The sequence below is a fragment of the Pinus tabuliformis genome, chromosome J (assembly GCF_031772625.1).
Source record: "Pinus tabuliformis cultivar Carrire ecotype Pingquan chromosome J, CPIR1, whole genome shotgun sequence".
NCBI classification, from domain to species: domain Eukaryota; kingdom Viridiplantae; phylum Streptophyta; class Pinopsida; order Pinales; family Pinaceae; genus Pinus; species Pinus tabuliformis.
Genome location: NC_142295.1, coordinates 390,629,635 through 390,646,727, shown reverse-complemented (window position 1 = coordinate 390,646,727; position 17,093 = coordinate 390,629,635). Strand labels below are relative to the sequence as shown.

Genomic DNA, 17,093 nt, shown 5'->3' with positions numbered 1-17,093 from the left:
TATGAGGCCATCATACATAATGATGTATGGGAAATAGTTCCAAGAGCCAAAGGTAAATTTGTTGTGACTTCTAAATGGTTGTATACAATTAAACATGGTGCGTACAACAATATTAAAAAATATAAAGCTAGATTTGTGGCTAGGGTTTCTCTTAGGAGGGAGTAGACTATGATGAGATTTTTGCATATGTTGCCTGATATACTACCATTCGATCTATTGTGGCTCTAGCTGCTAGCCAGGGATGGACTGTTCACCGAATGGATGTGAAAACTGTTTTTTTTGCATGACTTCCTCAAGGAAGAAGTATTTGTGGAGCAACCACAAGGCTTTTAAGTACATGACCAAAAAACTCGTGTGTAGACTGAAGAAAGCTCTCTATGGATTGAAGCAAGCCCCAAGGGCTTGGTATGTCCGCATTGATAGCTTCTAAATGAAGCTTAATTTACAACGTTGATCCAAATCTCTACTTCAAAATGGTTCAAGATATGCCTTTGATTTTTATGTAGATGACTTATTCTTGACAGGTGGCGAACCTCTTATCTTCCAGTGTAAGTGGGAGTTAGCTTCTGAGTTTGAAATGAAAGATCTTCATTTGATGCACTATGTTGTGGGCCTAGAGGTATGGCAAAGACCTGGTGAGATTTTCCTTTCTCAAGGAAAATATGTTGTCAAGCTATTGAAAAGATTTGGTATGATAACATGTAAGTCCGTGAATACACTAATGGAAATGAATTTCAAGAAGTTATGTGGTGAAGTTGTAGGTCCTGATTTGACAAATCCTTTTGAGTATTGACAACTGATTGGGGCATTGATGTTCTTAGTGAACACTACACCGGGCATATTTTTTGCGGTCAATTCTCGAAGCCAATATATGATTAAGCCATTACATGCATACTGGGTTGCTGCAAAACATGTGCTGAGATACCTGCATGGGACCATCAATCTTGGATTGAGATATACTGTCGGAGATGTGAGACTACATGGGTACTTTCATGCTGTTTTGGTTGGTAACTTTGCTGACAAAAAGAGCACATTTGGATGCTACTTTAGCTTGGGATCTGCCATGATATCTTGGATGAGAAAAAAGCAGAATTCGATAGCCCTTACTTAGTACGATTGAAGCCGAGTACATTGCTACTACCATGGCTAGATGTGAGGCAGTATGGATGAGTAAGCTCTTTGGAGAGTTGTTTGAGCATGTACTAGATACAATAGTACTTTACTGTGACAATAGGAGTGGGATTTGAGTGGGATTCGACTTGCAAAAAATCCCGTGTTCCATGACATGTCCAAGCACATTGAAATTAAGTATCACTTTATTCGGGATATGGTGCAGAGAGGAGCAATGAGATTCCATTATATTGCAACTGATGATCAAATGGCTGACATACTTACCAAGCCTTTGCCAAAAGGGAAGTTCTTGGTATTTAGAGAGAAAATTGGACTGACGGATGTGACCCTTTTTGGTGGGTGTGGTCTGGATGATCGAGAACACTGAGCATTGCTCTTCCCTCTTGTTTGAGGTCACAAGTTGGGAATGGACTCGGGAAAGCTCCTGGGGTTGAGGAAACTCTTGACTGCAAGTTGTGCGTGATCCTTGTCATGTGTTGGCAAGTGGTAATCCCCCCTACAGTCAAGTCTGGGACTTGCCAAGAGTATACCTCAGTGTGCATCCTACACAAGCTGGGGTTGTTGGGATTGGCACCCATCTAACCAATGGCTGTGGTAAAGCTTGGTTGCGCGCGATCCTTGTGTTGACAAGTGGTAATCCCCCCAAAGTCTGTGCATGCAGGTGTTCTACCACTTGACTCTTATGGTAATTCTTGGTTGTGCGTGATCCTTGTCATGTGTTGACAAGTGGTAATCCCCCCAAGTCTGTGTCAAGGTGGGAAGATCAGTGGATATAGGGTGACAGATGAATCTCCCCTATGATGTTTTTTCTTCATTAGATTGAAACATCATTGTTCCAGAGCAGAGATGAGCAGAGAAAGTGAAGACCTTTGTTGCAGAAAGAAATTCCCCCCTAGCTGAGAGGGAGTGTTGAAAATTGGCAGCTCAGGGATGAATTTCCTTAAATAAAATCTCATTTCTGACAATTTTGGAGTGACTTTCTAAAAATAGAAAGTCATGTCTAGCATCTCAAGTATGATTTTCAAAACATAGTAAATCACCTTTCATCAATTGGTAATCAAGTATAGTTGAATGAAAATCACTTTATTTATCATTAATCAATCTTAATAGTTCAATCTCGACTTAATCATCAATATTATTAATATTCTTATTATTATCCTTTCTGATACTATGATATTATTATTAAAAGGAATTATAAGTCACGTTACCTTCATCACCCCAATCTCTATGCACGTCTTCTTGATGACTCACATGGCACTAAGTAACTCTCTCTCTCTCTCTCTCTCTTTTACACACTCATTAAAGGCATGTGTATTTCTCCTTTATGACGAGAATTTTTTGCTTCTCCTATATATGTGTCTCATGTCTTCTCATCTTTTACTACTACATGTGCATTGTGAAAGAAGAATTCAAACTTGAGGGAGAGAGAGAGAGTTGGAGAGACTTGAAGAAGATTGTGAGAGAGAGAGAGACTCGAGTCTTGGAGAGTAAGAGCAGAACTTGGTGAGCCAAGGTTGATTCAGTGCTGATTCAGTTGAAGGGAAGGTTGATTCATTGTTTGCATATGCTATTTCTACTAGTGATCTTCATGCTACAACTTGTTCAGATTTGGGTGAACTTACTCATTCTCTTGATTTCTCATTGTACTTTGTATCTCTATTGAACAATTGATATCTAATAGAAGAAGAATATGGTTGTGTTTTCCCCTAGTCATTGGACCTAAATTCTCTGTGTCTCATTTGTTCTTTGCTATCTTCTATTGTGCATTTGTTTTATGTTCTATCTACAATTTCTTTACTAATATTGCAGCAAAAAGAAGTTTTTGGAATAGGTAATTGTTTCAACGTAGAACATCAGAATTTCAACATTCTCCTTATTGGGGTAAAGATTGAAAAATTTGCCCAAGTTTCCTTTCCTCATTAGCGTTCACACTAATAAGTTCAGTGTCATGATTATAAAATGAGATCATTTTGTTGTTTCCTAAGATATATTTTCTAGGTGAATATTAGAAGTTGTACTCCCAAAATTATCTTAACAAAGGTATATAGCCATAAGACCCAAAGAGGTATGTGTATCCCATTGACTTTTATCATTGTCTAAACTTGCTTTTGTTGAATCTTGTGCTAGCTTCGAAAGGTCTTTTGCATAGGCTTGGTATCTTAGCATGTAAAAGATGATTTATTGCCTTTTTAGGTTCTTTCTTGGTGGAGTAAGCGATTTATGTCTTCTTTCCTAAGTCTAACTTAGGAAAAGTATAATAATTTAAGCCAATTAATTATTGTAGACTATTAAGTCATTTTTAAGGGTAAATAATTTAATTAAAGTGACTTAAAAGTAATCTTCTAGAAGGGAGATTAGGGTTAGGATTTGGGCTTAGTGAATATTATAAAAGAAGCCTAGCAAAGAAGTGAAGACACAAGAGAGGAGACACAACAAGGGAAAGCGATTTTCTTTATTGCGAGTGGCTCAGTAGGCTAAAGCACAGAGGAGAAGTACAAGAGGATTCGAGGATGTATCCAGGCGACCGAGTTGTGGTGATTGTAGGGCCGAGTTGTTGAAGAGAAAGAGAGCTCGATTTAATTGGAGAAGTCAATTTGCTGGAGGTCGGATTTCCTGAGGCACAATGGAAACTCGTAGGGAAGGAGTAGGGTTGACTTTCTAGTAGATTGATTGGGACGAATTTTTCCAGGCCGAATTCCTTTAGAAGTCAATTTCCTGGTGGGAAAATTCCTTCAGAAGTCGATTTCTAGGTGGGCGAATTCCTTGGGCCGAATTCATTCAGTGGGGGCCGAGTTACAGGTTCCAGCGATTGTATTTTTCCTCATAATTCTCTATGGGTTGAAAACCTTGATTTTCGAGATGAATAAATGACAGAGAATTGTTGTGGGTGAATTAATTATCAGTTGCAATGTGATTGATCTCTTTGAATTTTTTATTTGCGCTGCATGTATTTCTAGAGGTTAAAATACCAATGCTTTTATTTTTGGGTAATTCATAATTTATTTTGTTAATAATTGTTGGGAATTTATAAATTTTTGGGAATAAATAATTGTTTTGATAAAATAAATCTGGGCTAGTATTACGAGATTTAACATGGTATATAAGTTTATTAGGTAACTTTGAGAGAGATATTTGAGATCCCTATGTTTGTAGCAACGAGTTTTATGGAAACATAATTATTTTTAACTTTGCAGTTGGGGTTTTTGTGTGTCGATTTGTGAAGATGGCATCATTGGGTACTTTAGGATATGAAAATAGGTTGGTTGCGGTTGTTAACTTTAGTCTTTGGAAGGAATGAATTACTATGATTCTAAAAATGAATGGTTTGTGGAATTTGGTGAACACAGACATTTAGGTTCCTTCTGACCCAAACCTTGCAGCGGAGCATAATCTCAAGGATATGAAAGCAAGGTGTATAATTTTGGATGGTGTGAGAGATATCATATAATTGCTCACATATCAGGGAAGGACACAAAACGTCAAATGGGGGCAGCCTTGATCGGTCTTTATCAAAGCACAAACCAAAGTAGGAAGATGGTGTTGCATGAGAAATTAAACAACATCAAGATGAACATATCAGAGGCCGTAACATCTTACTTCATGAGGATTCAACAAGCTCGTGATGAGCTTATGGTTGTTAGGAAAACTGTGATTGATTTAGAGTTGGTAAAGGTTGTTCTGAAGGGTTGCATTAAGCATTGTACTACCTTTGTGGTTGGAATCCTTGTTAGGAAATAACTTCTTGATTGGGGCTAGTTGTGGGATGACTTCATTCAAAAGGAGATCTAGGAGAACCCATTAACTGGAGGACAACAAAAGGGTAGTGAGGAGAAAGATGAGCTTGCTCTTGCTACACAAGTGAAAAAGGGCAAAGGGAAAGTCGAACAAAACTAGAGTAGAGGAGGGCCTTCACAATTAAAAAGGAGGACATGAGCAAAGTCAACTGCTTTGCATGTCACAAGTTTGGGCATTTTGCCAGTCAGTGCCCAAACAAGAAGAAGGGTAAGGGAAAGACAACCACGATAACCACTATACAGATGGATGAGATGGTCGAGAATTTTGAGAAGAACTTTGCTTTTGTGTCATGCTTTTCTGGAACCGTCACAGGAGGTGTTTGGTTTGTGGATAGTGGAGCATCTCGTCATATGACGAGATCTCAAGATATTTTCACTTGCATGACCAGGGAGGTGTGAAAAATCGATAAAAATATCACTTATTGCAATCAATAGTTAATTATCCAATATATTTAATTCTGAGCAAAATTAATAAACTGCAGATATTGAATTAAAACATGATTGCAATATTCACAAAAATAAACCGCGGAAACTCTGATAGAAAACCAATCACAAAATGGATGCAATATTTTTGGAAAAAAACGTCATTGGAAAAACCCCGAAGGGAAAATCAGTTCTTCAGGTATGAGAGTTTTATTAATCTTCAATTTTTTTTGCAATTGATGAATATTACAATACTGCTTGCTAAACCCCGATAAGGCTCACGACCTCCACAAGTCGATTTGATCATTGGAAGGCTCACGACCTCCCTCTGCAACCCGACACAACCTCTCCTGGCAAATATGGCTTGTATGGCCTTACATGTGTGGCTCCTTTGGCTCTCTAATGCTCACGACTTGGATGGAATTAGCCTTTTGGCCATGCTGGCAACTCGTATGATCCTCCTAGCAATCTGTACGATCTCCTCTTGGCATTCTTGGCCTCCACAAGGAATCTTAGCTTCTCTCAGAGAAAACTCGACCTCTACTGGAACTTTGACGACCTTAAGAACACGGCCTCCATGTTTGCAAAAAACCATTGGGAGAATTCCTCCTCTGGATCTCAGAAACTAGAAGAATACTAATGAAAAAAACTTCGGAAATATTCTCTGCTTCAACTGTTGCTGAATCTCTCACTAGCGTCAAACCCCACGCTATCACTGCACCCTCTAAACTGCAATGAATTGATCTCCAAGACTGCCCATCGAGTTCCTTTATAGTCTCTCGCTGAGAAATCAACGACCAAGATCTAGATTTGAAATGATCTAAATGATGACTAAGATCACTTAGAAACTTTACTAGAAGTCTCTAGAGGAAAATCGACCATGCCTCAATTATTACTAATTAATTAATCTATTTCCTTAAGTTAAAACTTAGGAAAATAATTAAAAACTTATTAATTAATTTAATTAAGAGATTTCCATTCAAAAGAATAACTTGGGCTTGGAGATATTTTCCACTCTTTTGTTCCTAGCTTCATTGGCACCACCTGAGGCTAGAACACCTATCCGAGCTACATAGGAGCCTAGGGATATACATGTAGAACTTGGTGATAATGCCAAGTATGCAATAGAAAGCATTTGCAACTTTGAGTTTCAGATGGACTCAGGTGGTATCATGGAGGTGAATGAAGTGTTGTTTGTACTGGGTTTGGAGTTCCTTCCCATTTTGGCCATAGAAGACATAGGACTAGAAGTCAGCTTCATGGGAGAAGTGGTTGTTGTGCTGAAAAGAACTTATCGTAGCAAGAAGCAAGTAATTGGGAGAAGGGAGAAAAATATCTATTTGTTGAGAGGATAGTCGGTGATGACTCTCATATATGAGAGTGACAACCAGAGTGAGATTTGGCACATGAAGATGGTACACCTACACTATAGGGCTCTTCCTATGTTATGGAGAATGGTTCCAAGTTTTCTGGAGGCAAGGGTCGAGTAGGATGGAGTGTGTGAAGGGTGTGTGCTTGGCAAGCAAGCCAAGGTCATGTTTCCTCACAGTGAGATCGAGTCTAAGAGAGTGTTAGACTTGGTGCACTCAAACATTTGTGGTGCTATCTTTGTGGAGTCGATCACAGGGTCCTTGTACTTTGTGACACTCATCGACGAGTTTTCCAGGAAGACATGAATCTACTTCCTGAAGACCAAGGGTGAGGTTTTCAGTGGGTTTTAACTTTTAAGAGTTCAAAGCTCTTGTGGAAAACTAGAATGGGAAGAAGATTAAGGTGCTAAGGTCAGATAATGGGGGCCAATATACCTCCAGTTGGCTTCTAGTATTTTTTCAAGTTAGCAGGGATTAAAGAGCTCACGGTGCTTTACAACCCTCAGAAGAATGGGTTTTTCTGAGAGAAAGAACAAGACCATAATGGAGGCAGCAAGGGCAGTGATCAGAAATTGCCCTATGTTTTTGTGGGTGGAGACCTGCAATAGAACTATATATGTGCAGAACAGGAGTCCTCATAGGATATTGGAGGACGTGACTCTTGATGAGATGTTTACAAGAGTGAAACCAGATGTGAGTGATTTGCGCATCTTCGGTAGTCCATTCGATGCCCATGTTCCTATAATGAAGAGGACAAAGCTGGAGCCCTTGTCAGAAAGGGGCGTATTTGTGCGCTACAATGAGGTCTCAAAGGCATACCATGTCTACATTCCAAGATAGAGGAAGGTTCTTTTTTGTTTTTGTTTTGTTTTGTATGTTTTTTATAAGTTTGGCTGCTGAGACATGTCCAGGGGGATTGAACTTCTGATCACTTGGATACACAAGGGCAGGACCTTTAGGAGGTCTCATGAGAAGGAGCCAGCAGGGGTAGAGGTTCGAGATAACGAACTCCCATCTGAGTGTCACTTGTAATTTGCAACTCTAGAGATTCCTTTGTTGGCTACGTAAGTTGCCATTTGGCTAGAGAGGCATTCACCTGAAAGGCCCTCCATACCTTTTTTGCAAGAAAATGTGCATTCTTCTTTTCAAGTATACATATAGGCTTAAAGTTATTGAAAATACCATCTTGTGACTTTTCCATGAGAAAGTTCTTAGTATCTTTTAGCTTGGCACTTTTTAGGATGTCTGTTTAAACTGTTTTAGATTTCCTCTCCTTGCCTCATCTCTGGCTCACATAAAAGTGTCAATTGTCTTGGTGGTTCCAAGATCATAGAGTCTTTCTACTGGAGTTTTTCATCAGTCTTCAGAAAGTCTAATTCTGAGCATGAGTGGGAGTAACGATGTTTGTAAATGTTTGCTGTCAATTTTGAGACACTCTGCATTGTCTTCTTTTTAGACTATTTTATTATAAAAAAATAACATGTACATTTAAACATGCCATAAAAGAGTTCGTCTGATGAAATTTTGCTAATCATCTTACTGTACGACAGAATGTTGTTTGTCACAGGTTGTGAATTTGTGATCCTCTTTTTGATGTGTTTGTTTGTTTTTTTTTTGAGTCACTCTGACATGGTCTTCTTTTATGACTATTTTTTTATTAAGAAAAAGCTAACATATACTTTTAAACATCTTATTAAATTTTGCTAATCATGTCACTGTACAACAGAATGTTGTTTCTCACAGGTTGTGATATTGTGATCTTCTTTTTGATGTTTTTTCTGTTTTGTGTTTTGATCCCGTATTACTACCTAGAAGATGGCATTTTCTGTTTGTTTGTCACAGGTTGTGAATTTGTGATCCTCTTTTTGATGTGTTTGTTTGTTTTTTTTTGAGTCACTCTGACACGGTCTTCTTTTATGACTATTTTTTTATTAAGAAAAAGCTAACATATACTTTCAAACACCTGATTAAATTTTGCTAATCATGTCACTGTACAACAGAATGTTGTTTCTCACAGGTTGTGATATTGTGATCTTCCTTTTGATGTTTTTTCTGTTTTGTGTTTTGATCCCGTATTACTACCTAGAAGATGGCATTTTCTATTCTAATGAACTTTTATCAGCATATGTAGGTCATCTTTAGATGAACCATATTGCTCTGTGCCATATATGATCCTTATCTGACTAACTGGATAAGCTTTTAATATGCATCAACAGGAAGAGGTCGCTGATGAAAATGTTGAATTTCTTATTCTTGCGAGTGATGGATTGTGGGATGTTGTTTCTAACCAGGTTTGTGCTAAGATTCTTCCAAGTTGTGGAAAAACTATTTGAACATTTTTTAAGGCACGTGATTTATTTTCTTTTCTTTCTGTTGGATCATTTTTTTGATTACTAGTGGTCATATTTACAGGATGCAGTTGCAATGATTCAGTCTACTGAGGATCCAGAATTAGCTGCAAAAAAGCTTACAGAGGAAGCATATAAAAAAGGCAGTGCAGATAATATTACTTGTGTTGTAGTGCGATTTAACCATGGTTAACAGAGGCAATTAAAATTTAACTGATGCAAAATCCACATTGCAAGAGCCTTGTATGCTACCAACCTTTTGTTGCTTGAAGTTTGTTGAAGGTGGCCTAGTTTCTTCATATTTGGTTAGATTGCATGCAAATTATGCGATATAATTCTACCTATTACAGTTATAATGCCAGTTGAATAGGTCAAGGTAAGTTGCTCACGGTCTGCTGTTTAGATAAAAAGGGGCATGCTTGTCATAATACGTCAAAATTTTTCATACTGAATAAACATGCTTTTATAAATTGTTAAGTTTGTTTACCATTTTATTATGTTCATCAATATCAAGAAGCAATGCCTGGATTCAACTCCTGTCAAATAAGTGTATGGGTTAAATGGGCTTTATACCTGGGATTTTATATTATTTGTCAAAAAATATTCATTATAATTATGATCTTTGGATTGTTAATAATTGTTGACTTAAAGGGGTCTTCTATTTTTATAAAATTACAGCATTCTGTTAATTTTTACTAGTGAAGTGCCTTGAAATTCTAAATACCAGCGATATTGAGAGGATATTTGTCAAAATGAGAATTTAGTTCTGATGGGTGAGAGATTATTGTATCCTGGGCAGTGGAAAGTGAATAATTGGGATACATATCTAGGAAACAATGAATAACTGGGATATGTATCCTAGAAACAATGAATAGTTGGGTTAATTGCACAACTCATGTTTTGCGAATTGTTTGTCTCTTGGTTTGAACCGTTTGTCGCTATTTCTTTTGCAGTGTCACTGCCACATCAGGAAATGCATCCCAGACATGCATGTTCCATTTTGCCCAGTCTTTCCCAAGCTGTGTAGTGTTTTGACTTTCATGCCCTAAAACATTGGTTGCCTTTCATTATCACTTGGGGTCTAGTCCTTCATTTGGTTTTGTTGTTTGCACTTTCAAGAGAGACAAGTGCATTATAAAGTGAATTTATAGTTTGAACATGGTAAAATGAATATGTTATTTCTTTAGTATTTTAAAATAATATGTTGGGAATATTTCATAATGAAATACTAATAAAGTTTTGTCAATTCCCTTGTCATTATGGCATGGTAAATAATGCGTTTACCATGACACGCACAATTTTGGGCATATTTTATGTTTTTGTGAGAAATGCTTCTGATTATATCATTGTTTGGAGGTCATAAGGTTACCTTTTTCCCCATGAACATCTTGGGAGTGGCATAACATTGATTCCTTTTTCGGGGGGAATTCGACCTAGTATTAGTTGCACTTTTGTTATTTAATTGATAATTTGGATGTTTTAGTTGTTAAAAACGCAGCTCATAGCAATACACAGTTTGTGTTCAAGTTGCATCCTCAAATGAAAACAAGCTTGTGTTCAAGTTAAGTTTCATTCTCAAATGGAAATAAGTTGAGATGAGAATTTCAGGTTCAATAATGGTTACTAAAACAAAACCAAAATTGTAGCTTTCCTTATCGATAAAGGTGCATTTGTATTTTGGATTAATGTCCGCTAGAATTCCATTTCACGTTGAAACATGAACCAGAATTATTAAAGCATGTCTTCAAAGAAATTACTTGATTTGATTGCTGCTGAAGTCGAGACCACATTATTATACAGCAGAGATACATCGAGGACCTTTTATGTGTACAGTGTATTTTCTTATGAGAATACATACGTCTTTTTCAGGATCTTTCTAATAGATTATTATGATCAAATAATCTTGATGTAAATTATAAATTATGATATCATTGCTGCACAAATGAGAAAGCCTTCTCTTTCATGAATAGAAGAATGTCCATTGAAAATTTAGCAATTTCTTAGAAATATAGGATTTGGATTTCCTGGTTGTATAAATTGTCCTGCCATGCCAAGTAGAATGTAAGCAAAGGGAACTTTATAGTTTCTCAATTGGGTTTAGTTCAAGTAAGCAACGGGAGCTTTATAGTTTCTCAATTGGGTTTAGTTCAAGTGGCTGACAGGAAACTTGTTATCCTTCTCTGCAACAGTTCAAATCCCACTTTGTGATGTGCTTCCTCTATTTTTGAGTCAATTGTTGATAATTGATTTGGCTCTGAGCTCTAATGGATTTGGCTTACCTTGTCTACCATCCTTCGAACTAGGGAATTACCTAGTGGGTTTCTTCAGGGAATTCTTGACGCAAAAAAAGCAATATTGGCAATGACATCAATTCAATCTGTCATTTCATCTAGCTTTTCTTTACCGATAGTTTATGCATAACTCTTCTAGGCACTGAATTCTCAAAGTCATACTTGTTACTTTGTATTGGGTACTTAATTGTGTGGAGTGAAGGTAATTATATAATAAGCTAGCACATTCATGACTTGTCTAGTTACCTAGCCAGTGTTACCAACAAAGTATGCATCGAACTTCTAAGGATTGAATACCTAACTCTTACTTGTTGCTTTGTTTGGATATAAGTCTAGGGTGAAGTTAATTATATGGTAAACTATCACTTCAACTATTTGTCTAGTTTGAGTTAAGCTAGAATCTAGCTACGCACTTTTCATTTCTCAAGTTGCTGTCTCTCTTTGTAATAGAGAGATTGGCAATAAGTTGATCAGAAGCTCAGAGCATTGCCGTGTTATTGCACTTCTCAGATGGTTCTCTTAGACAATCAATTTTTTTGTTTGTTAGTTTATGTTAGTCTTGAGATTACTGACATGACTAAAATGTGGCTTGAGTATCCACGGCCCGCAAACATCTAAGCCATCAAAATCATTTGAGAATCGCACTTGGCTTGGGTTGCACCAACCCTTAGCATGGCTGGATTTTTGCCCAAGTAGTTTCAAACCGGCGATCTTTACTCCATAGAGTGCCTTAACAAAACACCTTGTTACCATTTTCTCCATGCCTTGCAAGCTTCCTAGACAATCAATTTTATTTTCTGAGTGGAACATCTAAGCCATCAAAATCACTTGAGAATCACACTTGGCTTGGGTTGCACCAACCCTTAGCGTGGCTGGATTTTTGCCCAAATAGTTTCGAACCAGTGATCTTTACTCCATAGAGTGCCTTAACAAAACACCTTGTTACCATTTTCTCCATGCCTTGCGATCTTCCTAGACAATCAATTTTATTTTCCGAGTGGTTGAATTTTTTTGTTATATATGTAACTTAGACTTATGGCATCTTCACAAAATTTTGGGTTGGTCCTAGATTATGGGAAATATGACCCTTGAGCACAAGATTAACAATTAGGTCTCTGCAATGACCATTCAACAAAAAGAGGTTGATGCCAAAAGGAAATGCAAGCCTTTTTGGGTGTGGGCCACTTGCCAAAAGAGTAAACATGAAACCCTCGTATTTGTAGCTTGAAAATGTTTTGTAATACAATCAAGTTACCAATAGTGATGGAAATCATAGGCACAACCGATATGGTTATTAGTATCTCAGTGGGATGGATGTTTCTCTTGAAAGTGCACAATTTGATCAACAAACACAAATCCCTATTGGTAACACAATAATCTTGGGAGGGAAAATGGCATCTCATATGGCTATTCAAACTAGCCAATAAGTCTCTTTTGTTTTTTTGGGATGGGGATGACGCATCTTCAAATACAATAGACTTTGACGTCTCTTCAATTCTATCATTAGGGGCTGACCCTTTTCCATCTTAATACGGTCTTGTAACTTTATTCTTGAGGGTAGGCGCAATTTCTTAGGCTATGTGGTCTAATTTTTCTAGGTCCATACAATCATTCATAAGTTTCCGGTACGATCCTATGTTTTGATAAATATTTCGTGCATGACTTGTTTTTAGCAAAAGCTTTGCTGAAAATGAAACCAAAACCTCATATTTGTAATATTTGGAGAGCTCATAATGTGACCTTATATTTGTATGGTTCTATGATTCACTATTTGTGCTTTCCAATTGTGATAAAATACACCAAGTGAGCTATTTAGGGTTCATAACATTTAAAGGCATAGGGTTCATAACATATGATACATGGTGTATTTTATTACAACCTTATGCCTTTAAATGTTATGAACCCTAAATAGCTCACTTTGTGTATATTTTATCACAATTGGAGCGCATAAATAGTGAATCAGATAAACATAATCGTGATTTTTCACTTCATGATCCACACAATTAAGGCTTCAAGTCAATACCAAGGAACTACTACATGGATATTTTAAATGGGGCAATACTTCGATATGCACCAATTGATAACCTTACAAAAGGTCAACATGACATCCATGTATTTGGAGCAAGATCAATTTATATGGTATCACTGACTTTGTGAAAGGAAAAAGGATTTTATTGTATTTTGGTTTGTTTTTATGAAGGAATTGATATGGAGATATTAGGATCAATACATTCTTTATTCAATTGGTAAATCTTTGGTAGAAATATCCAAATTATAGAACACATTTAAGAATTCCAAAATTTGAGTTTTAGGGTGAAGAACATTTTAGAAGATAATTTGTTAGACTTCTTTATGGGACTTTTAAAGGAAAACATTCAACATGAGGTGCATCTCTTTGAATCTAATCCCTAGAGCATGCTTTTAGCCTAGCAATGAAAATTGAAAGTAAAAATATGGCTATTAGAAAATTGGCCACTAATAACTATAGAGAACATCATGCTCTCTCCTAAACCAATAAAGTTGATACCTCAACAAATGGATGAAGGATGAGTAAAGAAACTATGTTTCAACTGTGACAGTAGGTATGGTAAGGGGCATAAATGTAGTGAGAAGAATTATTCTACATAGGCTATGAAAATGAAGAAGATCAAGAATTGGATTTGTCACAAGATCTAGAACTAGAAGGGACTACTAAAACAATATCTTGTCATGCATTAGCTAGCTTTTTGTACTCTACAAACTCTTAAGATAGAAGGATATGTCTAAAAGAAAAGGGTAAAAATGTTGATTGATTCAAGTAGTATTCATAACTTCATCAATTACAAATAGGAAAAGCATTTTAACTTCTTTGTATCTCCAACACCATAATTTCAAGTAATGATAGCAGATGGAGGTATAATGATTTGTTCAAGGAAGTGCCATAGTGTAATGGTGTTGATTCTGTATTAGGGGCCCAATGGTTATAATCATTGGGAACGACCACCCTAAATTTTCAAGATATTTTCATCATATTTTCCTCAAATGGAAAGGAAATTGAGCTTTAGAGGTATCCAAAGGAAGCCCTCTAAAGTGATAAGTTTTAATACCCTGACAAAATTGCTAAAAAGGAGACACCATGGTGTAATTGCACAATTGTGTTCATTAGATGTTCAAAGTCAAACATCTATATTCTCTAATCTAGTGGATCCTTAAAAAGTTATAAATAATAATTCCAATATATTTGGAGAAATGCTTAATTGTCTTCCACTTGCTCGAGATGATGACCATGTTATTCATTTTCAACCTGGAAGTGTACCATCTAACAATAAGCTTTACATGTATCCATAACCAGGGTATGATCTCACATTCCGTTCCAAAGAGTGTGAAATTAGGAATGTCGATACAAGTGTGGGGGGGCGGTGAATCAATATTAACAATTTTTAATTTCAAAAACTTGTAAATGCATACAAAGGTATAAAGTAAAGCAAATAAATATACAAAACAAAGAGATTTTTACGTAGAAACCACATAATGGTTTTCTTAGTATATATAAAGAGTGCATACAAATTTATTAGCACCAACTTAAAGGAAGTACCAACTCCTTGGTTATGAATACCAACTGAAAGGAAGCAACAACTCTTTGATTTATCAACACCAAAGCTTATACAAGAGTCAATCTTAGTCAAAGAAAGTCTATAATTTTGGATGCTGCTATGCTTCATATAGGCACTCGACTTCCTAAACACAACACATCCCTCAACAAATGATCATTGAACTCGACCTCTTGAATTTTGCCTCCTTCACAGGGTTCGACCTCCTCAATAGAGGACAATGTTAGATATTCTAAATAGACCTGAAACTTACCTTCAAACACACCATGATTTAACCCTTAAAACATGAATGAGTTCAACCTTCTTTGTACCAGAACTTCGATCCTGGAATTCAACGTTCCACACTAGAATTCAATCCTCTACACATATTTGAAATTTGACCTTCAAAGGGGAATGGATTCTACCCTTAAGAACAAGTTTGCAATCAACCTTCTAACCAAGGCCAAAAACCTTAAAAAATGTGCCAAAACTCCTTCTAAAATAAGCCAAAAAACCCTTTGAAAATAAACCAAAATGCCTTCAAACAGTGTGTGAAAAATTCCTCCCAAAAAATATCTCAAAATCAATTCCTTTTCACTTCAGGTTCATGAGGCCTCAAAACTCCTTTTCTTCACTTGTTTGAACATATTTGAACTTGCTTGAGCAAATGCCTTGAAATGCTCCTTCTCGTGCCTATTTATAGTGCATTCGGGGTCTAGATTGGGGCGACTTGTCCACTAGCTAGGCTGACTTGTCAATTGGTTGAATTGGCTTGTGCAACTGGCATAATGTATAGTGAATATTTGAAAAATCATTTTTCAACCGTGAGAAGTTAGAGGGAGTTCCATATACTATTGGAAAGGGCTCAGAATAAGCTTACCAAACATATATATTATGCTTCCATTTGAGCTAGGTAAATGGAGTAAAAATGAATTCAAAGATAGGGTATCCAAATGGGGCATCAAAAATTGAAAAACAATATTTTGAAATGTGTTATTTGAATATGTAACTTTCTTTTTCATTTGCACAACCTTTGACATGAATGACAACTTCTTTCAACAATAAGAAAGCTAGTGGCAAAGGCTAACAAAACTTCAAGCAACATGTACATTCTTGATGGAATAAAGGGAGAAAAAAGATGTATGGGAAAGATAGACGAGAGCTAGTTATGACACAAAAGGTTGGGACACGTTAACTTTAATAGTCTAGTAAAGATCATCAAAACACAGGTCGTGAAAGACATGTTACATATATCAAAACCAAATAATGCCTTTTGAAAAGCATGCCAACATGGAAAATGAACTAAGGTATTCTTCAAAACAAAAGAATATTGTACATCCAAGTCACTGGAACTCATCCATACTCTGTGGGCCAGGGAAGACACAAACACTGGAAAATGAAAGGTATTTATGGTGTTCATTGATGATTATACGAGAATTACATGGGTTACTTTTCCTAGAGAAAATATAAGAATATAGAGAAATTCAAAGCCTTGAAGGCTTTAGTTGAAAATGAAGTTGATTTAAAACTCAAATGCTTGAGAACTGAGAAAGGAGGCGAGTTTACTTCTAATGAATTCAACAACTTTTGTGAGAACCATGGGATTAGAAGACAACTAACTATTGCAAGAACTCCGTAGTAGAATGGAGTTGAAAGAAAAAATCGAACAATGCAATAAATGGCCAGAAGGACAGTCAATGAGGTTTAGTTGCTAGACAAATTTTGAGGAGAAGAAATTTACAATATATATATATATATATATATATGTATGTATGTATTTTAAATATCTCAAACATCTTGAATTATGGAAAGACATACCATCCATTGTGAAATATTTCAAATTGTTTGGAAGCAAATGCTATATTAAGATAAATAAAGACGATTTAGAGAAATCCGATTCCAGAACCGAGGAAGGAATTTTCCTAGATATGCATATAGAATCAAGACATGCATGTGTTGTAGCTGCTACAACACCCCTCCAAAGTTTTGCTTATGCCTTGATTTTGGAGCCTACCTTTTGTTCATAGGAACCTATCTTTTAATGTCGTCAAGTGTTCCTTCTAATTGCAAAGACTTATCTTTGCATGTAGTGCTTGTGATGACTTGATTAAGTTGTTTTGATCTTAACTGAGCATTTTCTAACACAAGCCATCTCCTGCCCTGATCT

General features: G+C 36.4%; 1 protein-coding gene across 1 annotated transcript in view; it reads left to right on the top strand.

Annotated features, from left to right (window-relative positions):
- Positions 1 to 9,599, top strand: part of LOC149227418 (putative protein phosphatase 2C 59) — a 124,369-nt gene extending 114,770 nt beyond the window's left edge. The window contains exons 8-9 of the mRNA XM_089377781.1: positions 8,935 to 9,009; positions 9,131 to 9,599. Coding sequence (XP_089233907.1) covers positions 8,935 to 9,009; positions 9,131 to 9,259 — 204 coding nt within the window. The 3' untranslated portion in view covers positions 9,260 to 9,599. The remainder of the gene's footprint in view (positions 1 to 8,934; positions 9,010 to 9,130) is intronic.
- Positions 9,600 to 17,093: the final 7,494 nt, after the last annotated feature.